At 38.2% G+C, this 24,519-nt stretch overlaps 3 protein-coding genes and 1 pseudogene across 4 annotated transcripts; 1 reads left to right on the forward strand and 3 right to left on the reverse strand.

Moving 5' to 3' along the window:
• Positions 1-785: 785 nt before the first annotated feature.
• LOC110225142 lies at positions 786-2,184 on the reverse strand (annotated as a pseudogene).
• Positions 2,185-3,894: 1,710 nt separating this feature from the next.
• Positions 3,895-5,172, reverse strand: LOC9329537 (F-box protein At5g25290). Its single transcript, XM_002893430.2, has one exon. The coding sequence runs from the start codon at positions 5,170-5,172 to the stop codon at positions 4,018-4,020; it is 1,155 nt and encodes a 384-aa protein (XP_002893476.1). The 3' UTR covers positions 3,895-4,017.
• Positions 5,173-6,295: 1,123 nt separating this feature from the next.
• Positions 6,296-18,378, forward strand: LOC9329538. 2 transcript variants are annotated; one of them, XM_021012095.1, is made up of 27 exons: positions 6,296-6,703; positions 6,914-7,073; positions 7,545-7,637; positions 7,755-7,857; positions 7,985-8,147; positions 9,913-10,087; positions 10,559-10,687; positions 10,791-11,351; positions 11,427-12,086; positions 12,246-12,314; positions 12,560-12,670; positions 12,738-12,980; positions 13,307-13,354; positions 13,443-13,580; positions 13,812-13,967; positions 14,062-14,124; positions 14,359-14,469; positions 14,563-14,646; positions 14,745-14,792; positions 15,065-15,139; positions 15,350-15,445; positions 16,224-16,304; positions 16,378-16,449; positions 17,289-17,333; positions 17,433-17,516; positions 17,600-17,703; positions 17,798-18,378. In XM_021012095.1, exons 1-27 carry the CDS (start codon positions 6,489-6,491, stop codon positions 17,817-17,819), a joined length of 3,909 nt encoding a protein of 1,302 aa, XP_020867754.1. In that variant the 5' UTR covers positions 6,296-6,488; the 3' UTR covers positions 17,820-18,378. The 2 variants fall into 2 exon arrangements, with proteins under 2 accessions (XP_020867754.1, XP_020867753.1); XM_021012094.1 differs by having other exon boundaries at positions 6,297-6,703; positions 17,793-18,378.
• A 161-nt stretch (positions 18,379-18,539) lies between these two features.
• Positions 18,540-21,298, reverse strand: LOC9326796 (probable beta-1,4-xylosyltransferase IRX9H). The gene is made up of 4 exons (XM_002893431.2): positions 20,139-21,298; positions 19,351-19,600; positions 19,070-19,260; positions 18,540-18,862 (listed from the first exon to the last, which is right to left on the reverse strand). The coding sequence occupies exons 1-3, from the start codon at positions 20,903-20,905 to the stop codon at positions 19,090-19,092; spliced, it is 1,188 nt and encodes a 395-aa protein (XP_002893477.1). The 5' UTR covers positions 20,906-21,298; the 3' UTR covers positions 18,540-18,862; positions 19,070-19,089.
• Positions 21,299-24,519: the final 3,221 nt, after the last annotated feature.

The raw sequence follows: 24,519 nt of genomic DNA on the forward strand, positions 1-24,519 counted from the left end.
GGTCTATGGCCCAATAACACATCATCATGGATCATTTGGTTATCATTTTTATGAAACCTTTAGCTTCTGAAACTGATTCAAAACTCTTTTAGATTTTGATAAATGTCTATGTATATTTTTATAAAGATTTTAAATACTGAAAAGACGAAGAGGGATTGGTGAACTCGTGGTTATTCAAGATTCTCTTGATATTTTCACGTTGAATTTTGCAAAAGATACTCTCATTGTACAAGCTTCATTGGTGCATTGGCATATCTCAGATCAGTAAATAGTGATAGTGTTGATGGGTTCTCAAGAAGGTATATGAAGTTAGGAAGAAGATATGGAATTCTTTTGAATTGAAAGGAAACTATTCTTACCAAAAAGCCACATGCTACTGTGTTTCAGAATTACGTTCAATTGTGTTTGATTGACTCAAAGTAGACAGTTTGCGATGTTCGTTTCATGACTGCATAGTGTTTAGTGTGACAATCGGCTTTGTTTCCACATTACTACTTTTATTCTCATGTTGGTTTTTTTTTTCCTGCACGGTTTAAAGAATTGCTATTATTATTATCAACTAGTTGAATTAGAAAGAAGAACTGATGATGTGTATACGACCGGTCAATGAACTCCTCATTGTGTGTATAGTTACGCCACTTAATTAGCTTTTTGGCAATTATGCACTCGATAGGATAGTGACCTTTACATGTGCACTAAAACATAATCAAAGTCAGAACGTTAACAAAGCTAAACTGACATCCCAACAACATCGTTGTACACTCTAACATCAAATGCCTTAATAGTTACACTTATGTCGGACACTAAGTTTATGTTATCATCAACGTACAAGTGAACTATGAACTTTTTATATTTCGGAATTTATTTATAAGATGACAGTAAACAGAGCAAGGCCGAGGGAGAAACCATGAGGAAGGCAAGAATCAAGAGGGAAGAAACCATTGAGCATCCTTGACGTTAAAGTTGGAGAGAGTGTGGCGGTGTTTGATGGTCTTTGTTGTAAGATTGAAGACACAGATGTCGGGCGTGAAGGATTCCTGTGACGGATACGATCACCACGGGTGAAATAGATGGAGTTAGGCTCAATACCACGGGTATGGTCAGCAGGCACGGTGGTTCCCAAATCAAGAAAGAGGGCCTCATCACCTAGAGAATGTACCTCAAGAAGCCGGGTTAGGTAGGTATTCGGGTCAAGATCTTTAGGATCTCTCTTGTACAGGTGGAACATCCTATCCCTTTGAGAGTTACCTAACTCGTAAGAATAGACAACCAAAACCTGACCTGATCTTGTAACAGCAATGCTTTCACTAGATGAGGTGATCTTATCTATGTTGACTCTTACTTGTTCATCCATACTCAGACTTGGCATCCACATTGGAAGCTTATGGTTCTCGGACACATCCTTGATACCATCTTCACCATGTCCAGACAAATCCAAGTGTCGAACGAAGTCACGGATGGCAAGGACGTAAAGACTGTAACCTTTAAGTACCATATCTTTTACACCGCGTAACTCCCTGCGAACATCGGTCCTTGTTAAGATCTCGCGGTAATGATCATCCCCTTTCTTGCAAAACCCTAGAAAGTCGTTCATTTCAAAATGCCACACAACAACGTAGTCTTCCTTGTTGTGGCCTATCCACAAACGACCTCTCAGATCTTCGGCAGTATGAGGATCCCCAGGAGATAAATCACTGAATAATATATTCCTGACTTTATTCTCTCCTACTCGCTCAATTTTATAAAGGCTACCTTTCAATGATTCTAGTGGTGGAAGATCGATCCTACCCTCGCTAAAGACATCTATAATATAGAGTTTCAATTGAGAATCTACCACGAGAAACCATTTACCCGAGCTTCCAAGGAATCGATACCCTGAAAGGTCACTCTTCGTCTAGTAAACCCTATCATCAGCTGGGTTGTACACACTATTACTACGACAACCATCCTTTTCTACAGACAGCATCAGCAATGGCGATCCGGCTCTTGGCCGCTGAATCAAAGTCGAACGCATGGCCTTTGCAGACTCAAGATCTGTACAACTCAATCGTCGTTTGAGCGTAGTTGATCTCTGCATTATCAGGACGGTTGAGAAAAGAATGAGAAGGCGTTAAGTTGCACATACTGTACTGTGTAAATCTATAGGTACCAAGCCCAATAACAGCAAATGAAAAATATTCTAACGACTCTACGGCCCAATATTACATCACCATGGATCATTTTTGGTTATCATTTTCATGAAACCTTTTGAAACTGATTCAATTATCCACTCACCCACCATAGTAAATACGGGAATATCCATTACACACCTGCATCATAAATTCAGCAGAACCCCATTAAATGCAAATGAAAGCATGATTATATCTACAAAAAACAAAAAGAATTCCCAACTACACACTTATATATATAAATCTATCCTCATTTAGCATTTTCAACTAAAAAAATTAGAAATAAAAATATTCTGGGTTTTTATATAAAAACAATGTTGATTTCGAACACAATCAAGACCCTAGTGTGTTATAACAAAAAACTTCTTAACCAATTTCATTACTTACACGATCAATGCTTGTCTTGGCTCCAAGCTTTGTAAATCAAGAAGATCAAAACTTCTCCAGCATCACATTCGTTCAGACTAATTTGTTTGTTTGATGGATCATGTTTATCTCTTACAACTATTCACACATATAAACTAATATTAGAAAAAGTAATGATGCCTTTTGCATTAATTGTGACATGAGTCATGTCTAAACTTTTTGGGCATTAAATACTGATGTCTCATTGTTTTTTAATGTTATTAATCCCTATTTTACTGTGCAGCCGCAGAAATTAAAACGAAAATATATTGCCTAACCGGAACAGTGTACGTAACTAAACCGCATAACTAAACCGTACAGTGAACAGTACATCGTTACGCTGGCAGGAGTAAAATGGTCAGAATTTGGCTAAAGTGTCAAAATTTGAGAACTAATTCTCACTTTGCCAAACCATGAAAATAAAAGTTGGTCTTCTGCCCTGCCATGCAATTTACCCAATTTAGAAAGCGTTATATATAGGTCCCAAGCCCAATAACAGCGGTAGAAAAATATTCTAACGGGTCTATGGCCCAATAACACATCATCATGGATCATTTGGTTATCATTTTTATGAAACCTTTAGCTTCTGAAACTGATTCAAAACTCTTTTAGATTTTGATAAATGTCTATGTATATTTTTATAAAGATTTTAAATACTGAAAAGACGAAGAGGGATTGGTGAACTCGTGGTTATTCAAGATTCTCTTGATATTTTCACGTTAAATTTTGCAAAAGATACTCTCATTGTACAAGCTTCATTGGTGCATTGGCATATCTCAGATCAGTGAATAGTGATAGTGTTGATGGGTTCTCAAGAAGGTATATGAAGTTAGGAAGAAGATATGGAATTCTTATGAATTGAAAGGAAACTATTCTTACCAAAAAAACACATGCTACTGTGTTTCAGAATTACGTTCAGTTGTGTTTGATTGACTCAAAGTAGACAGTTTGCGATGTTCGTTTCATGACTGCATAGTGTTTAGTGTGACAATCGGTTTTGTTTCCACATTACTACTTTTATTCTCATGTTGGTTTTTTTTTTTCCTGCACGGTTTAAAGAATTGCTATTATTATTATCAACTAGTTGAATTAGAAAGAAGAACTGATGATGTGTATACGACCGGTCAATGAACTCCTCATTGTGTGTATAGTTACGCCACTTAATTAGCTTTTTGGCAATTATGCACTCGATAGGATAGTGACCTTTACATGTGCACTAAAACATAATCAAAGTCAGAACGTTAACAAAGCTAAACTGACATCCCAACAACATCGTTGTACACTCTAACATCAAATGCCTTAATAGTTACACTTATGTCGGACACTAAGTTTATGTTATCATCAACGTACAAGTGAACTATGAACTTTTTATATTTCGGAATTTATTTATAAGATGACAGTAAACAGAGCAAGGCCGAGGGAGAAACCATGAGGAAGGCAAGAATCAAGAGGGAAGAAACCATTGAGCATCCTTGACGTTAAAGTTGGAGAGAGTGTGGCGGTGTTTGATGGTCTTTGTTGTAAGATTGAAGACACAGATGTCGGGGCGTGAAGGATTCCTGTGACGGATACGATCACCACGGGTGAAATAGATGGAGTTAGGCTCAATACCACGGGTATGGTCAGCAGGCACGGTGGTTCCCAAATCAAGAAAGAGGGCCTCATCACCTAGAGAATGTACCTCAAGAAGCCGGGTTAGGTAGGTATTCGGGTCAAGATCTTTAGGATCTCTCTTGTACAGGTGGAACATCCTATCCCTTTGAGAGTTACCTAACTCGTAAGAATAGACAACCAAAACCTGACCTGATCTTGTAACAGCAATGCTTTCACTAGATGAGGTGATCTTATCTATGTTGACTCTTACTTGTTCATCCATACTCAGACTTGGCATCCACATTGGAAGCTTATGGTTCTCGGACACATCCTTGATACCATCTTCACCATGTCCAGACAAATCCAAGTGTCGAACGAAGTCACGGATGGCAAGGACGTAAAGACTGTAACCTTTAAGTACCATATCTTTTACACCGCGTAACTCCCTGCGAACATCGGTCCTTGTTAAGATCTCGCGGTAATGATCATCCCCTTTCTTGCAAAACCCTAGAAAGTCGTTCATTTCAAAATGCCACACAACAACGTAGTCTTCCTTGTTGTGGCCTACCCACAAACGACCTCTCAGATCTTCGGCAGTATGAGGATCCCCAGGAGATAAATCACTGAATAATATATTCCTGACTTTATTCTCTCCTACTCGCTCAATTTTATAAAGGCTACCTTTCAATGATTCTAGTGGTGGAAGATCGATCCTACCCTCGCTAAAGACATCTATAATATAGAGTTTCAATTGAGAATCTACCACGAGAAACCACTTACCCGAGCTTCCAAGGAATCGATACCCTGAAAGGTCACTCTTCGTCTCGTCAACCCTATCATCGGCTGGGTTGTACACACTATTACTACGACAACCATCCTTTTCTGCAGACAGCATCAGCAATGGCGATCCGGCTCTTGGCCACTGAATCAAAGTCGAACGCATGGCCTTTGCAGACTCAAGATCTGTACAACTCAATCGTCGTTTGAGCGTAGTTGATCTCTGCATTATCAGGACGGTTGAGAAAAGAATGAGAAGGCGTTAAGTTGCACATACTGTACTGTGTAAATCTATAGGTACCAAGCCCAATAACAGCAAATGAAAAATATTCTAACGACTCTACGGCCCAATATTACATCACCATGGATCATTTTTGGTTATCATTTTCATGAAACCTTTTGAACCTGATTCAATTATTCAAATGTACTCTTTGTTCATCAAGGTACAACTTACTGAACATGTTTTGAATTTTTATTTATAAGATGAAAGTAAACTTTATTTAGACCAGCGTCTAAGATATTTTGACATCTAGATTTACGTTATCATCAATTGACCTCTTTCGCTAATTTCGTCTACTCTAAAATATCCTCCCATATCTCATAACTTTAATGAGAGTTGAAGTTACCAAGAATATACTTTCAAGAATGACAATTATTTAATTTGGAAAATCCCACTATGTAGATATTTTTTTTTGGAGAATTAGGCTAGGTTTTGTTTGGAATGCTATTGTATATTTAGAATACTATAAAAGATATTCAATAGTAGAATTGATTGATCGCCTCAAATTTATTTAGAGATTCTATTAACAAAATGTAAGATATGGTTTGTGCCTTGTGGTTACTTACATGAATCAGTCTCAGAAGCTATATGTAGACATGGCTCATAGTCTTGTAATAATACTAAAACCATTGATGTGGGGATGGATCTAATTACAACTTCAAGATGAGGCATAATTTTGGATCTTAAGGAGAGTAGACAGTATTGCGACATTCCGTTCATGACCGCATAGCTTTGCATTGGCAATGCGATGTGTAGTGAGGCAGAATCGATTTTGTTTCCACTTTACTACTAAATTCAATAAAGCTAGTTCAAATGGCCGACTTTTGTTTCGAAGTTGCGTAGTTTAGGTTCACTAAGACAGCTGAATAACCTTTTTCTCTCAATTGCAGAAATTTTTCAACACATAAACATGTTACTAAAAGACTTAAGAACCTGTTTTAACTTAAAAACTGTTTAAAAGAGCTTGGTTAGGTTAACAAAAACGGCGCTCATTGCAACTCCCAAAAAGTAAAACGACAAGATGTTTCTGCGTATCGCGGACCTAAAATTTTGTTAGAAATTAATTGAAGCCATCCGGTTTTTCTGTTCTGCATTTTGTAATTGCGTATATCGCCTAATTGCTCTGTGTGCTGCTTCTCTGTCGCCGAGATTCTTCTTCTTCTTCTTCTTCTCCAACCTTGAAAAACCCTAAAAGTTAACCGCCACTGCGATAAGGCACCGTAATTTCCTTTGACGTTTCCGCCGGACGAATCTACAATTCAGTAATGGCGGCTCCGGCTGCCACGACAGCGAGGGCACAGGCGCTCTCTCTCCTCGCCGCTGCCAATAACCACGGCGATTTGGCAGTGAAGCTCTCGTCTCTTAGACAGGTGAAGGAGATTTTGCTGTCATTGGAGCCGTCTTTATCTGCTGAGATTTTCCCCTATCTCGCAGAACTCCACTTGTCCCGTGAAATTCTAGTTCGCAAATCCCTTATCGAGTGAGTCCCTTTGCAATTTTACGATTTCTCCCTTTCTTCTTTCACTCCGGTTGATGTTTTCCCTTGCTCTGCACCAACTCGTAGAAGATTTCTTTATTTTGTTGCGTGTTTAGGGTTCTTCTCTATTTTTCCCAATCTGGAAAAAGGTTTATGGTGATTAATTTGTCTGACAAGGTAAGAGACTGGTTGATCGATTCTTCTGGATGGCAGGATCATTGAAGAGGTTGGTTTGAGGATGCTGGATCATTCTTATGTTCTAGTGAGTGTCTTACTAGTCTTATTAAGGGACGAGGATCCAACTGTTGCCAAGAAATCCATTTCTGCTGGCACAACTTTCTTTTGCAACATCTTGGAGGAGATGGCAATGCAGGTCCATACTGTTTCTCAAGTTGGTTATCTTGTCGTATGCATATGTTGTTTTGAAATTACTTCTTGAACTCTTTTCAAAATCCTACATTTGTAGTCAATAATTACCAGCAAAGGTGTTTTACATACTTGTTGCCGATGAGATTGAACCGTTAACCCATGGAAACTTCGGTTGGTTTTTATGTTGGTGCTACTTATTTGAAGTTTAAGGCTAGTGTCATAAGGCTATAGGGTAATATGAAATAGTGAATAAAATAAAGCAGTGCAAGCATTGTAAATTTCTGTGTAAGTTTTTGTTGGATTTCTTATCTCTTTCCCTTAATTTTATGCTCTATTTGTGTTTATTAGTGTAATTTTATATATTAATAAACTTTGAGATCTTTGTGGGTGTTCATGTAAACAATGGACATGATCTTTAGCATTGAAATTCCATTTTACTCTCGCTGATATGTATTATTCTTGATGATCTCTGCAGTTCCATCACCGTGGTAAAGTTGATCGTTGGTGTGGGGAACTATGGACATGGATGGTTAAGTTCAAAGATATTGTCTTTGCCACTGCATTGGAGGTATGCTGACTGTTTATAGCCTCTTTTTTTTGTCTGTCTGTTCCTCTTGCGAGGTATGATCTTTGGTTGAGTATTTGTTCTGCTTCTCACTCAAGGCCGTTGTTTTTTTCACAATAGCCTGGTTGTGTAGGGGTGAAAGTTCTTGCTCTAAAGTTTATGGAGACATTTATTTTGCTCTTTACTCCTGATGCATCTGATCCTGAGAAAGTTTCCAGCGAAGGTATTATGTTCTAATCATGCAGTTTTTTAATTATTATTCCGATTATATTGTATTTAATCTGGAACTGCACCATATATGATTTGTTCATTTTGTTGCGCGCATGTCAACTTTTCCTATTCTACTGCAGGAAGTAGACAGATGTTCAATATTTCCTGGCTTGCTGGCGGTCACCCCATTCTGAATCCAGCAACGCTCATGTCTGAAGCAAATAGGACATTTGGCATCTTAGTAGATTTCATACAGTCAGCTAATCGTTTACCGGGTGCATTGACGATATCTGTTATTAGTTGGTATGTTTCTGAATCCATCCCACTTGTGTAGTTACTTTTCTTTATATTCATCATAATATACTTGTGCTTTTGCCTGTTACAGTTTTTGCTATTCCACTTTTTTAGTTGAAACTATGTTAGTTCTTTTGGTCCTCAGTATGCTGATTTGTTCTTGCAAGTAAGTTGATATGGGTGCTTTGGCGCTCATAAATTTTAATTTCTTATCGTTATCTTCATAACGTGAAAAACTCATTTTTACATGTATGTTGGTGATAAACGAGCCATACATAATGTGTCTGAGTCCTGAATGATAGGGTGATATTAGAAGTCTTCTTTTGCATAAGCTTTATGTGTGCCTCATTTTTGTGAGATACAACAATAAGCAGTTGATCTTCCACTTGTAAGTAGTTTTATGGTCATGATTGGCTGTCCTACTTGCACTTTCAGTGTGTCTTGAATCAAATTAGCTTGTAAATGAATAACATCAGGGGAATGAAACTACGGGTTTCCATTTGTATGTCTACTAAACTTTTGGCTTAGAGAGATAAAGCATGGAGACAGGTTATAGCACCAGTTCAACCCCTATGATAAGGTTGCAGCTAACTGAATCATAGTCCTGGGGAAATTGGCTCAGTTGAAGCTGCATCAGTTACAGATATTGACAGTTACCTGGGTATATTTGGAGCTCCAGTATGCAAGTGATAAGGACATCAGACAATGGATAGAATGGTCAGCTCTAGTAGTTAGAAATGTATTTTCCAAGTAACGCAGAAACCTGTTTGAGGAAATTTTTATTTGGTTGTGTGAACTGGATGTATATATATATACACTTATGACTGTTATGTTGGGATATTAAAAATGTATACATTACAGTATAACAGTTTATGCACATTATCATTTGGCAATCAGAGCTTTCTTTATGCTGAATTCTATTTCTAGCCTATATTTTACTTGCCTTGTGGTTTTACCTTCTGTTATGATGAATGTTTCTTCTCCATATATAGGATTAGGTGGATATTTGATATGGTTGATGATGCATTGAATAAATTATACTGCTTGATCTTATATTATGTGTTGCTCTTTAGATGGATATAGAAGTTATCTCATGGTTGTCAATTGTCATGTCCAGTAGGTGGTATATTTGTAGTCACTTTGAACTATCAAGGTTCCTTCATCTGTTTGAGGGCACCTTCAGTTTAACTTGGAAATATCTGCATAGCAAACTAATTTGTCACTTCTGAATTTTGTTTCAAAAAGTAGTAATTACCTAGCAGATGTTTGTTTTTGTTTGAACTAATATTACCAATCAATGTTTGGGGGCACTATCTTTGTTGAACGATCAATGTCAAACCCTGAGAGGAGAGACATTGTCTAGAGAGATGGTTTTTGATTTTTATGTTGATATGCTTCCAGACCAGAACTTCTGACTCCTCAAACTGTGATAATGGGATATGTAAAAATTTAGACTGAGGATAGTTTCATGTTGTTAAGGAGCTTATTTGCTGTGTTGTATGCTGCAGAATCATGAGTAAGTTTCTCACAGGAATGGTTGCTTAATAAAGTTATATCAAACTCTATTATCTCTTACGTTAGATAATTGTATATGTTAAAAGCAGCTCCTCACACCTAGGGCTGTTTCATTGACATCAGTATAGTTATTTTTGTTTGCTGAGATGTGCAGTGATTCATTAGGAAATGCTTGTAGGAGCATACCTGAACCATTTGCAATTTTGAATATTTCGTATTTAAGCACTGGTATCTTATCTGACAGTAGCTTATCTTTCAGTCTTGCAGTGGTAGCAAGGAAGAGGCCTGTCCACTACAACACTGTCCTCTCTGTTCTGCTGGATTTTCACCCAAATCTTGAGACGGTTAAGGGGTGCCATGCTGCAAGCGTTCAGTATTCCATTAGAACTGCCTTTCTGGGATTTCTTAGATGTACTTTCTCACCTATAATAGAGGTATAGAGTTCAGACTTTATTTTTTTGTTTCCGTTTAAATATATCTAAATTTTAGTCATCTATTACTCCTCAACTCTACCTACTTTTGCTGAATAACACATCATTATTAAACATCAATTTTTCGTATCTTTATGCTAATGAAAATATAGTTGTTTTTACCACCTTTCTGGTCAAATCGTGAACCTTTTGTTATCTGGTTTGTCTACTCTAGGAATGTGTCATGCTTTTTTCCCTCAGTTGTGCCATTCATTTTCTTTAGATAAAGGTTTTCAATGACTACAAGAAAGCGACATGTTATTTACTGTCATTTCATGGAGTGAAGCCTTGCAGTAGGTCGAATAGAGTGCAAAGAAGTGTTTACTTTATCAGATCATATATCACAAGACATATATCACAAGTATCATGTAATTTCTTTTTGTTTGCTAATATTTGTTTTGTTACTGAGATAATTTTATTTTATTTGAATTTTAGTCAAGAGACAAGCTTCTTAGAGCATTTCGAGCAATGAATGCTGCAGATGTTGCTGACCAAGTTCTCCGTCAAGTTGATAAATTGGTTAGAAATAACGAGCGTGCTGCACGTGAAAATTGGTCAGGCAAGGTAAATGTTTTGTTTTCATTCTTTCTTTCCTACTTTTTCTTTACCTCTACATCAGCTTTGATCATTGTGACCAGTAACGTCTCATGATAAACCTACTTTTCAGAATAACCAGGTGAATAGTCATCAAAATTCTTGGGATCTGTCAAAGAAACGAATAATGCCCCAGGGTGAAGATGATACAATCAATGGAGAGGTTGCTCCGAAGCGCGTACGCCATAATACTAACATGAATTTGACCCAGCATGTTCAAACAAATGAATTCTTACAGGGATCTGTCTCTATCAATGGCATTTCCTCTGGTAACCATCCTTCGGACAGTGAGTTGACTCCAGTGGAACAAATGGTTTCAATGATTGGTGCTTTGCTTGCTGAAGGAGACAGAGGAGCTGCCTCACTTGAAATTCTCATTTCTAAGCTTCATCCAGATATGCTTGCTGATATTGTAATAACAAGCATGAAACACTTGCCTAGTACCCCTCCCACATTGACAAGTTCAGTGGCTACTCCAGCAGATATTGTGGTATCTTCTTCTATAAATACCATTCATTCTCCGACTCCTCCGGCACAACTTCCTTTTGATCCAATCCTTCCTACTGGGTCATCGTTTTCCGAAGTGCCTAGCTTGAATAGCTCTGTTGCCGACCCTAGACGCGACCCAAGAAGGGTACAAACTTCCATTTGTTGCTTGATTCTTTGTTGAATGTTATTTCTCCAAGATAACTTATTCATAGTTATGCAGGATCCCCGTCGCATGGATCCAAGGCGTATAAATTCACCTGTGGGACCATCGTCACTGCCTGTAGGTGAGGGTAAAGAACCAGCTCCAACACAGAAGGATATCTCTACCTTACTGAGTAAGCCAGTTTCAGTTCCTGCTGTCACGCCAGGGGCTACTGGTTCAGTACATTCAACGGCAGTAGAGCGTAGCCAGAACAAGATGATGGGAAGTTCAGGAATCAGAATAATTAATCAGCCTGATTGCAGAGAGGACTTGTTGACTGTTCCCAATGAGTGTTCTTACCCATCAAAGGAAATATCATCCTTAGATGTTCCACTATCTCCTTGCAGAGATGATGAAGGCATCAGAGAGACAAAGTATTCAGGTTCTGAAACAATGTATGATTTGGATATGTCGTCTGTCCCAGATTTTGATCAACATTCGCCTTCAGCATCAGTCCCAGATTTTGATCAAGATCCCCCTGCAGCATCAGACATTACTGCACCAGAAGAAAGCTATCGAGAGTTGGCACCTGTTCCATCATATGTTGAACTTACCACAGAGCAAAGCAAAACTGTAGGAAAGTTGGCTATTGAACGGATAATCGAATCAAATAGACATGTCTTTGGGTTTGATTGTAACAAGATACGCATGGCATTAATTGCTCGATTGATTGCTAGAGTGAGTGCCTATTTTATTTTTGTTACTTGTGGTTTTGCTGTCAATTCTGGCTACCACTTCCATCATTTGGCTTTATCCTTAGGGAATCCTTATTTCAAGTTCTCCTTTAATTCTTTCTTTCTACAAAAATAAATATTTTTTATGTTACTATTTTTCCAGATCGATGCTGGCAATGATGTTGCAACCATACTAAGAGAGCATATTAGTGTGGATCATCGAGATTTCAAGGTACTTGTTGGCTGCAGTGTTCCCCAAACTCAGCCGTCACTTGTTTATTTAGGTTTTGGATTTTGAATGTCTTTTCCATATGTTGGCTGTGATAAATATTGTAGCATCATTAAAGTACGCAGCCAGTGCACTGCTACAGTGCGAATATTTATTTGTCTGAATAACTTTTCCCTCCAGCTTCCAGTAACCGAGAGTCTACCATATGTCTATGCAAATCTCTGATCTGTTTGCTTCTTTGTATCTAGGGGCACGATCTTGTTTTACATGTTCTCTACCATCTGCATTCAATGGCGATGCTGGACACTGATGATTCCTCTCCCTATGCTACTATTTATGAAAATTTTCTCATATCAGTGGTGAGTGTTTATTCAACTTTTTCCAATTCTTGTTTATGAATCTCGCTTATCAAGATGCTTACTGTAGGCAAGATCATTTCTGGATGCTCTTCCTGCTTCTGACAAGTCTTTTAGTAGACTTTTTGGAGAAGCTCCACATTTACCTGATTCTGCCATAAAGCTACTGGATGAACTCTGCTCCACTCGTCATGACCCAGTTGGAAGAGAAGTCTGTGATAGTGAGCGTGTTACCCAAGGGCTTGGTGCTGTTTGGAGCTTAATTTTAGTGCGTCCAAATGAGCGAAAAGCATGCTTAGCTATAGCATTGAAGGTAAGAATATGTAGCCAAACTTTATTATTTATCTTCTTACAAATCCTGTCACAGTGGAGTTATGTTATAGTCTCAGTGATGGAGAATATGAGAATTCCAATAATATAAGTTTTGGATTTTGGTTGATTGAAGAATGTATAGCAAATTGCAATAACATAAGCAGTGTGTTCTGATCTCTAGGACCCAGAAAGGAATGTATGAGCTAATATTTCCTACATTAAAAGAATACTGTGCTCGAAACTTTCTTTTATCTACATGTTTCATGGCCATATGGTCTTTTCGATATTTCCATGTTTCTAACGCATGTTTGATTCCTGTTATGGCAGTGTTCTGTTCATTCTGAAGAAGATGTCCGCGCAAAAGCCATCCGACTTGTGAGGAAATTAGTCCCGGATAGCAATATGGTTTTTATTTACTGCTGGTACAGTAATTCTAATTGATGTTTCTCAAATGCATGCACAGGTCACGAACAAACTATATCACCTAACATACATAGCAGAGCATGTTGAGCAATTTGCAACAGATATGTTGCTGACTGCTGTAAACTCTGAGACAGATCTCTCACAGACTGGATCAATTACAGAAGGAATAAAAACAGAGGTAATAGCCAATAACACTTCCCTTGAGTGCGTGGAGCTTAGTTCTCTTTAAATTGTATAGTTAAAGGCCTATTAGTCTATATAATTTATTAGATGTCAGTTACCTTTTTTGCCTGTTCTCTTAAGCCTCTAAAAATTTTCCCTTGTAAGGGTTACCTAGTTATTGCAATGGGCGCACTTCAGTTTGTAACCTCGAGTTTTAGTGGGTTGATTAGCTGACACTTATTTTCAGGCAAAAATCCAGATAACTTCGACAAGTGACTCTCTATGGTCTGGAAACTCCGACATTCACTCTCAGCAGGATCTACAAACTTCTCGTGATGTTTCAGTTATATCAATTTCTGAAGCTCAGAGACTGATTTCTCTGTTCTTCGCTTTATGTAAAAAGGTCTGCGTAGTCTTTGGAGATGCTCCTTATACTCAAAAGTTATTTTCTATTTAAATATTCCCCTAGATCTGATGAATACTATTGTTTTTTTCAGAAACCTAGTCTCCTTCGACTTGTCTTTGAAGTTTATGGGAGAGCTCCAAAAATGGTAAACCAGGTGAGTTAGTCCCTTCGTAATAAACCCTCTCGCCACTTATGTGCATCACATGTGGCATGTTACAGAAATTTTTTTTGATAGGATATTACTTTTGAACATCAGATATATTTTGTGTTGGGGCAATGTATGGCATTTCTTATATGCATCATGTGTGTTCTCCGAGTTTTAATGGGAGGAAACGATATTCACAAACTTCTGATTAATTTATTATGGTAACTTTCTGAAATGGTTCAGGCTTTTCATCGACATATACCTATCCTGATACGAGAATTAGGTTCATCTTATACGGAACTACTCCAAATAATATCCGACCCTCCTAAGGGAAGTGAAAATTTATTGACATTGGTAAGTGGCTTCCGTGTTTCCTTGTAGTAAATACACGTTGGCCTCAAAAATACTTTCTAATTTTGAATAACACTCTGTTACTTTTATGTCAAGGTGTTGCAAATATTGACACAAGAATTGGCACCTTCGATGGATTTGATTGCTACTGTAAAGCTTCTATATGAAACAAAGCTAAAGGTTTGACTTGTTATGAAGAGCTCACTCGTATATTTTTCATGTGTATAAATATTTTTGAAAATCAAGTTCGAAAGCCTTACAGAAAATTTGTTGTGCAGGATGTTTCAATTCTTATTCCATTGCTTTCTTCACTCACTAAAGATGAGGTTAGTTTCTACTTTCTTTCCATAGATTCTGCTCTTTCACTGTGCTTTTACCCTGAAGAAAGATGAAGAGGCTTGTAATTTTCATTACATTTCTTTTCCCCTCGGTATTTTGCCTATCTGAAATGTGGAAAGAAATAAGAACTAGTAACCATGGAAGACTTCTGAAATTTTGTTGGTCCTTTGCTGGTGGATGCGAAAGATGATGTTTTGTTATGCTCATCAATTGTAGAAATTCCTTAGTTTATGACGGCCATTCTTTTTCAATGTAACAGGTTTTGCCCATCTTTCCTCCCCTTCTTAATCTTCCGCCAGAAAAGTTTCAACTTGCACTTGCTCATATATTACAGGTATATGCATATTCTCACGGTCCATCCTGTAATTGCTATCTTATCGATCATGCTATGCATAGAGGGATTGCCTTGATATTGAAATTTGATGAGATGAGAGATCGGTTTGTCCAGTAACAAAACAGGAACAACTGTTCATGTCTTTAGTATATTTTACACATCTGTAGTTTTTCTGACTTTTTCCGATCTTTTTTTTAATATCTGTGATAGGGTTCTGCTCACACAGGCCCTGCACTAACACCTGCCGAGGTACTGATTGCTATCCACGATATTGTTCCTGAGAAGGATGGGCCACCACTTAAAAAGGTATTTCCAAATTTTCTATCTGGTTTGAAAGTACTTCTGAAGGGACTTTTTTTTCTGCACTCTTTTACTCGAAATCAGTTGTGGTACTAGACCTACACTGATGTGTATATTTTCAGATTGAGATGCTTTCTTTACCATCATCCCTATCTCTTCTTCGATGCATCGGCTCTGCTTAAGTTCTGTGGCTTTTGACAAGTGTGCATAAGGAACACAGAAACCTTCATCATCAGTTGCATATGGCCACGTTATCATAACTTAGGTAGATACAGTTATCATAAATCGTAGATTCAACAGAGACGAGGTCATCCAGAAATTAGTTGGAAATGGTGGGTTGGGAGTGTCGGGGATTCTATCAAACAATCCGTTGGTCTCGGTGTGTATGTCTATTACAGAATTATAGGAGAGTTCAAACAGCTTTCTTCTTACCTCAATTAGCCAATCCTGGTTCTTAACAAATCCAAAGAATTTTGGTACCGTGAAGCATTGCCGCTATGTCATCAAATGCCCTTTTTATTTTCTGCTATTTCCTCTCTAGTAAAATAGGTTTTCCCCAGTAACTTCTGTCCATGCAAGCTATTATGCGAAGATCAATGATTCATCTCATGTCATACTAGGGGCAATCAGCAACTGGCTAATTAGATTGTCAGACGCTATAGACCAGAATTAATCTGCTTTACCATGGACGTCCTTTATGAAATTCAGCCAATGTGCTAGCTGTTCTATTTAGTCTCTATTGTTAGCAGAGTCACATTTGATTATGTGTGTGATTTTTTTTCAGATAACAGATGCATGTTCAGCTTGCTTTGAACAACGCACTGTTTTCACGCAGCAAGTCTTAGCAAAGGCCCTCGGTCAGATGGTATGTCAAATATCATGGAAAAGAACTTCTGATTTAGTTAGATATTGAAATCTGTGATACTTTTTGGTTTCAGGTTGATCGAACACCTCTGCCTTTGCTCTTCATGCGAACGGTTATCCAGGCAATCGACGCTTTTCCAACACTGGTAAGTGTCCTACTATAAAGAGTAAAGACCTCGGTCACATAAAACCCAAGAGCTTTTTATTTCAAAAGAACCAAAGTAACAGAAATATAATTTGAAAACCCCCAAAAGAATTGCATTCTTCCCTTGGCCTAACCCAAAGCTCTCTCTAGCTTGGATGGGTCTCACAAACGAGACCTTATCCTTAAGCATAATAAAACGTAAAAGTAAAACACTTTAGGAAAAGGGAAGAAGGAAATGCAAATCCTGAGTAATTTTCTTAATCAGGAAATAGAAAGAGGACTAATTTGTAGGTAGCTAACGAGTTGATTTGGCATGAAAAAAGAAAGAAATAATACAAGCATTTGCAATCATGGGCTCATGGGTGTTATAACTTGATGGAGCCTCATGTATAATTGCATTAAATTACTTTTAGAAGTTTGTAAAAGTTTGATGACCTCTGACAATTCCAAGAACCCAAGCTATCCAGAATAATATTGTTGTACATTCTTATATAAACATGGAGTATTATTTTGTATACTGACTCCAATGAAATCAAAATGTAGACCCAGAAATCCAAGCTTACATATTGAACTGAAATTACAAATGGCTTTGCGGTATAGTGCAGCTGTATGAACTAAAAGAGACAAACCAGGAAAAACCTTATCCCAAGCAATTAGCCAATCGAACGGGCACAATGAAATCTATTTCTAGTCTAAGCTATATTATAAGATTGTTTAGTTGAGAAGTGACAGGAAAGTACAACTAGTAAACGTTTCTCTTAAGTATTTGGTTTAAGCTGTAGATCGATCTCTGGATTCTTTTGGTCACAAGTAAAAGATATTTCTGATTTTTTTGTCCAGGTTGATTTTGTCATGGAAATTCTTTCCAAGCTGGTGAGAAAGCAGGTAAGTAATTTAAAGATCAAACGCAAGGATCAGCATGGAGATCTATTTTCTGTCTTGTGTAGTTATGACTGAATGTATTGCCGTGTCTTTTGGATACAGATCTGGAGACTGCCAAAATTGTGGCCTGGCTTCTTAAAATGTGTGTCTCAGACAAAGCCGCATTCGTTCCCTGTTTTGTTGGAGGTACAAGAAAACGTTGTAGAAGAATATACGAGTTTAGTGTATTAACAGAAAATCCAAATATACTCTTTGGTGTTGTTTTGCAGTTACCAATGCCTCAACTCGAAAGTATCATGAAGAAGTTTCCTGATCTAAGACCTTCCCTCACTGCTTATGCGAATCAGCCAACTATAAGAGCTTCTCTACCAAAGTAGGTCTTCTAAATCAAACAGACGCTCTGTTATCCAATATGTTAAGTACAACATGTCAGATACTGAATCGTGATGCATGTTTTAACAGTTCAGCTCTTTCAGTTCTTGGGCTTGACAATGGGCAAGATTCACGTTCACAAATGCACCCGTCAGATGCAACTTCGTCTATTCATGGGGCGGCCTTAACGTGACTCCCTCTGGAAGAATATCGAGAAGTTGAAATGTTTGGAGGAGACAAAGCACAGATGCTTAGATCATGTGTCAATGGTGCGAGACTGGCTACCACGCGTATATCTGACTACTAACTGCATGTGTTTGGGATTAGTAGCATGACCAGTATGGTAGGCCAGCGTGTGTGGTCATTCATATTTTCTTATTTGTTGCCCTTTTTGTGTATATTATGAAAACTTCACCGTGGCCGTGAGAAGGGGTTCACATGTAATGGATGTACAATCGCATCAACGTTGTTCCTATAAAGAGAGAAGATAAGAGTTTAGGATAATAATATCAAAAGACCAAATATCAATTAGCCATGGAGTTTATACGATTTTGAGCCAATCCCAATTTGAGACACCCTCAGCTCTTGTAGAATTCTTTCTAAGTGTGTTGAACACTGTAAGCCTCTTATATTCAACGATACCTTTTTTCCTGGAAAATGCAAAATCTTTCGTTTACTATTACACCGTATCTCTTTAGTTTGCTATAGCATCACCAATCATTTGTGTTCTGTATTTTACTGGTTTTAACTTTTAACATACGGTTCTCTCTTTCTTTTTCTTCTCTTCTTAGGAAGTGATGATTTGAGCTCTAGACTCTAGTATAGACTTTGATTATATAGGAGGTGAATTTCTTTCTTCATTGCAAAAAAAAAAAAAAGGGAAACAAGAAGACTTTGTTAGCCATAGGCGAATACAATGCTGTGGAATCATCAATGTCCCAAGGTAATATAATTCCATCTCATACTAAAACACCAAGGCCTTCAATTTAATTCCAACCAACTCTTGGATTCAGGGGAGGCTCACAATTCCAGCAACGTTTATCCAAAATGTGTGCCTCATCACTATCCTAAACTTTCCTTGCTCGTCTTCTTCCATTCTTCATGTGCTTCTTTGATATATATTCAGTAATGAGCACAGCACATGGGTTAAGTAGAGAAACCTGCAAGACATATAGGAGGGAGAAGTCAGAGGATTCTTCTACTTCTACAAACAAACACGCATTGCACCATCAATACGTAGAGAATCCAAATTTTGATATCGGATCAACAAGCTAGCTTCACCCTTTTCCAAATCCAAACAAACACTGACTTTTCACGGTCTTGAGTTCGCATTATGTTTCAAAAGTTCGGAACCCTATAAATCTTACCAGTCAAAACTATCTTCAAACTATTTCATAGTTATGAGAGCTTGGAGATTCTTTTGGATCGCCCACCCTTGTGGATAAGGGACATCCAGGGCATCCAAGTGAAGATGCCAGTTCAGTATCCTCGAGCAAGCTGGTGGAACACCTTCCATCTCGCTTTCATCAGCCACCACCTGCTCTATAAATGATGTCTCCTGCTTGGAAACACAGGATGTCATGTATGAGAACAGGGTTGACTGCGCACCAGAGAAATCCATAGATATGTGAAAAACTCAAACTCATACCTGGAAGCCCTCCTTCACTGTGTCTAGTTGGCGGGTTGGATGTGAAAAGGGACGTCGCCACCTTTTAGGGTCCCAGAGTATAGTGCTGTTAAAAGCAAATCCCGACATATCAACATGGAACCTCCGTAGTCTTTTACTCTTTTCATTAGTGTGCCATCCTATTACTTGACTTCCATTGCATACTGGACCTTCAAGGATGGCCTTGTTTTTGCTTGGTGCGAGCATCGCAACAGGCCATGTTCCAAATCGGCTACACAATGAAACAAATAAGCATAAGAAATTAAAATTGGGGAGAAATAATTCAGAAGAAGATAGGCTTTTTATATCAAGCCATCAGCATTTACACTCAACGGATGCTCAGATTACGCAAGACAAGGTACACAAAGAAGTTTAACAAAATCCTTTCCAATAACTAGAAATGAAGTATTCTCTCAAACAAACAAGACTTAGCACGTGGCAGACCAATCAGCAAAGCAGAAAAGTAAGCATAGAGAGGCAGAAAAAAAATCCTCAGATTCTGTGCAGAAAACTTCAAATTCTCATTACTTTCAACATCAAAGTAATAGGTGTCTGCTTCTGAATGTTTATACTGGGTGTCCAGCAACACTACAATCACAGAGACTGCACGCAATAAATCCAAGAAGATGCCAATAAAATAAGCGAAGAAGACAATAGAGTTGCTCAACTAACAACTCAAACTTGAACCGCAGTCTCTTTAATAAGTCTATTTCTCACAAATTACCATCAGTTAGCACTAGCAAAAGTAATGAGCAGTCTTTTTGAGTCACCTGATTTGTCTTAAGCTTTGAAAGAGCTCAAGTGAGTAGATATTGTCATCATCAGCAAAGTAGACAATTCCATCAAGCTTATGCAACTCAATATGTTCCAATGCAGTGTTTCTCTGATGAACTCCTCTATCCTTAATACTCGTCATGTTCCTCTTGCAAACCAAGTGCCTGTACATCACTCCCGTCTTCCTCAGAATCTCTGAGGTTTCAAACGACGCCACGTTACCCTCCACCACTATCCACAGCACAGGCGACTCAACAAGTCTCAGCGTTTGAGCAATCCTGTTCAAGTAATACGCCTGCATCGCTCGATTATACGTTGGTGTGACCACAATTATAAGCTTCTTCGGCACAAAATTGACCTCCTCCTTCCCATTTTCAGTCTCCGCCACGAAACTCACCGCATCTACAGCTACCTCTTCCCGTTTCTTGTTGTTATCCAACCGTTCTTCAACGTAGGGCTGTTTGATCTCGAAGGAGAATCGATCGGAACCGTTTACATCTTCCATTTTTCCGAAAGGTGTCAAACCTAATACAAATCCAAGAAGAAAGAAGACGAGAAACTGGTAAAACGGTCGCCGCCATGGACCTCTACGCGAGCTTTTAGGATCAGACGTTACTCCGAGGAGTTTGGTGAGATACGAAAGAAATTGCGAAGAATTGTGTTTACTGCTACTACCACCAATGGTGAAACCTTTGTGTGAACCTCCATTCTCGTGAGAACGATCGTGATACATCGGCGAGAGAGTTCGCCGGATTGACGCCATCAGATAATCTCACTCCACCGCCCTATCTTCACAGCTCCCAAGTCAAACATTCAAAAGAGCAATATTCGCAGAGATCCGCTCCAATTTCGAAGGAGAATCCGCGGAGGATATAGCAATTTCAATCTGAAGTCGGGATTTAGTAAGGTGGTTGGTTCTAACTCCAAGTCGCCGATCTGAAACACGATTTGGAATGGATCCGTCGCCGCCGAGATCTGAAATTGAGCTGGCGGAGAAAGTTGCGGAAAAAACACTGTTTGTTTGTTTGTTTTATTATTGTTGTTAGAAAAAAAATCTTTAAGCTATGCGAGTTCGTGGGACACGTGGCGAGATTATGGCTCGGAGAGGGTCGCACCACTCTGGCAAAATAATGATTACGTTTAAGTTTCGAGGAAACGGTCTACAATGGTAAAACAATAATTTTTTTTTTTTTTTTGTGCACCGGTAAAACAATAATTAAACCATAAATTTGACTAATGAATAACGCTGCCAAAAACAAAACATGTTTAACATGATCCAATTTTTTAAAAGTAATTCCTAAGTTTTATCATCATGCAAAGGATAACATTTTTGTTTTTTGTCAATAAGGGATAATGGTCTCTACTTACCTACTATTTGAATGAGTTCTAAATTCTAATTACATTAAAAAAAATTTATTTATTTTAGCGGTAATAAAAATAGATACTCTCATATGTCAACTAGATTTACTATTAAATTTAGCATGCATTTTTTACATCATTGCAACACATATGGTACAAAAAAGTTATTATATTCCGTTTGGTTTTTAACGGTGCAAAAATATTAGACAAAAATTTAAAACATGTGTAATTTACAGTTTTCGAAAGTTTGGGTTATTTTAATACCAATTTTCAACAATATCAAGCTTGGCGACGTAATATTTGATTAAGCGATTAATTTTTTGTTGTGGTGTTTTTTTTTTCCAACTAGAATTAGATTTAGTATTGTATGTTTGAAAGCCTAGTCAAAATTTTCTCGATGTCAGTTGTTTTGTTAAATCTACTTTTAACGGTATAAGCAGATACCTAGTTTCAAAAATAGACTTACATAAGTTTTGTGTCAAAAATAATAAAAATTCATGTAGTTTTTTTTTTTTTTGTTAAGAATATAAAATATTCATTAAAATGAAAATATTTAAGTTTATAATATGGATTTTAAATCTATAAACTTGGTCTCATGGCAAAAACAGATAAAAACATGGAAGCAAAAACAATCAGTCTAAGTCTATTGATTCAACGTATGCTGTGAAGCAAACGGTGTCAGATAAAGCGATACTCGATTCTAAAGTTCTTCCAAAGTGAACTACAAAAGACGAAAGATGGCTATGAAAATTGTAAAGGATGCAAAAGGAAAACCCAAAGTAGCGGAAGCCTTTCAATGGAGGCCCATGGACTGAGCTGTCAATGGCGTAAGTTTCAATGCCCTCGATCACAGACCCCTCTACGTCATGTGAGAGCGGCTCTTCAACTAATCCATGAGCGATCTCAGATTGGAACCACACGAACCAATGTACGCTATTAGCATTAGCTCACTCTACCAAGTACATTCTCTGTGGTCGGATAGCACAGAGCTAAAAAATTGCAATACGAAACAGCACCAAAAGACCATTAGTCTTACTAGCTCCTCCAAAACCTAGAGACAACGAAATGAATGACTAAACTCAATCCAAAGCCAGAGCTCAAGTCACGTAGACAACAACTAGATATCCCAACAAAACCCTTAAAAAGGCACAACAAACGAATTGTGAATGACCGGAGACAATTGCAAATGGAGAAGAAAGCAAGACCACGACCGGCAGCCACTACTTCACCAAGAAACTCCGCTAAAGCTGCTACAAAAGGCAACATAATTTGACGATAACTAAAACCTTACGCCACTGAGAACGTAATTACCTCGCAAAGCACCTAAAGCTAAAGACGATCAGCCACACTATGACGCAGATTAGTCCTCAAGTCCCTGCTGTCATAGAGCAACATCATGACGACCTCAGATTTGTTGCCTCGCCAAACCACCATACCGCGCCTCGAGAAAGAGAAAGCCACAAATCTTAATCCGTCGACAAAGAACTATACCAGCCACTTCCATGGCGAGGAAGAAGAAATCGAGCCAAACACCACACGCCGCCTTACCCAACTCCCCAATCTGAGATTTCCGGTGAGTAGAGGACACCAAAACCAAAACCAAGCAAAGAGGCGAGAATCTATAATTCGACAAAACGAAACCATCAATCAGACAAAGCTAACCACCGTGAAGGAAGTCCGGAGCCTCTCCGCAGTCTCCACAAAGCCACAACTACAAACAAACGACTCATTGCTAACACGCTCAGAGGGACGACCACCAAGAACAACCTTCTGAAGCCATCTAAACGAGGTGTCCTCGGGTCTGATGCAAATTAATTAGCCGTAGTTGGGGTCCTCTTTGCAGTTGTGGTAGAGCAACGATGGTTACGAAGGCATGGACAAATGAAAATCTGTGTAGAAGATTCTTCAGATGTGGTGTTCGTGGTTTCAACAATTGGACGGATGAAGAGAAGCCATTTGGTTGGCAAAAGGTGAGCTTATTAGAGGCGAGAGATGTGATTCGTTAGCTGAAAGATTCTGTAAGGGCAATGAAGGAACAAATTTTGAATGTCTCAGGGTTTGCCTCTAACAATCATATGAAGAAGCACGAAGAAGAGAAGAAGAAGTACGAGGAAGAGACGAAGAAGCTTGAGGAAGAGAAGAAGAAGGACGAGGAAGAGACGAAGAAGCTTCAGGAAGAGAAGTAGAAGTGTGAAAAAAAAAAAAAAAAAAAAAAAGAAGAAGTGTGAAAATGATGTTGTGGGTGCTAATGAGAGGGAAAAAATGTTTAGGCAGTTGATTGTGTTGTCTTGGGGATGTTTCATTGTTGTCATTGCGATGCGCCTTGGAATGGGAAAGAAGTAGGTTATGTAAGGGATGTTGTCATTTTGATTTGCTACTTTGTTGTTGTTGTTGTAAAACTTTTAATATCATAATCCTACTTTCATTGATCCAAAAAAGCTGTTTAGTTTGAAAAGGTAAAGATCCTACCCAAAAAAATTAGGATCCTACCAACCATACACATCATCCTACAAAGTCAATAAGAACACAAATGAGAACATAAATCTATCCTAGGACACAAAAGAGAACATAAATCTATCATACTTCTTAAGTCGCCAAACATCAAAGACCTTATCAGTCCAAGGGGAAAAAAAAAAGAAAGGAGGTCTTGGAGCTTCATCGAATCTTTTACCACGACCCTTGCCTTGACCATTTTTAACTCCAGGAGGACGTCCAGGATCATGGCCTCTACCACTTGGATTAGATGCTAGAGCACTTGAATGTTGCGGATTTTGTGTAGGTTGATTATGAGCAACATGTGGGGTGGATTGGCTTTCAGCAACAAGTGGTGTGGACTGGCTTTAAGCATTCTTCCACATCTTTGGTGCATTATCGATGCTCCATGGATCATCATTATCTTATAACAACTCTAATTACTCATGTTATAATATAACAAATGTTGAATTTACAAAGATGAAGTCAGATTACTTACGATAGACTTCTTTTTGTGTGGAGGAACTGATTGTACAATTGTGTTTT

Source organism: Arabidopsis lyrata (genome assembly GCF_000004255.2).
Source record: "Arabidopsis lyrata subsp. lyrata unplaced genomic scaffold ARALYscaffold_1, whole genome shotgun sequence".
NCBI lineage: Eukaryota > Viridiplantae > Streptophyta > Magnoliopsida > Brassicales > Brassicaceae > Arabidopsis > Arabidopsis lyrata.

Excerpts from the sequence above, each read along its gene's own strand:
- LOC9329537 (XM_002893430.2), bottom strand. The coding sequence starts at position 5,172 with ATGCAGAGATCAACTACGCTCAAACGACGATTGAGTTGTACAGATCTT.
- LOC9329538 (XM_021012094.1), top strand. The coding sequence starts at position 6,489 with ATGGCGGCTCCGGCTGCCACGACAGCGAGGGCACAGGCGCTCTCTCTC. Across the intron at positions 7,858-7,984 it reads TGAGAAAGTTTCCAGCGAAG|GAAGTAGACAGATGTTCAAT; the intron begins GTATTATGTTCT and ends ATTCTACTGCAG. Across the intron at positions 12,671-12,737 it reads AAAATTTTCTCATATCAGTG|GCAAGATCATTTCTGGATGC; the intron begins GTGAGTGTTTAT and ends TGCTTACTGTAG.
- LOC9326796 (XM_002893431.2), bottom strand. The coding sequence starts at position 20,905 with ATGGCGTCAATCCGGCGAACTCTCTCGCCGATGTATCACGATCGTTCT. Across the intron at positions 19,601-20,138 it reads CAAAGCTTAAGACAAATCAG|CCGATTTGGAACATGGCCTG; the intron begins GTGACTCAAAAA and ends TTCATTGTGTAG. Across the intron at positions 19,261-19,350 it reads CAGTGAAGGAGGGCTTCCAG|GAGACATCATTTATAGAGCA; the intron begins GTATGAGTTTGA and ends GTTTCCAAGCAG.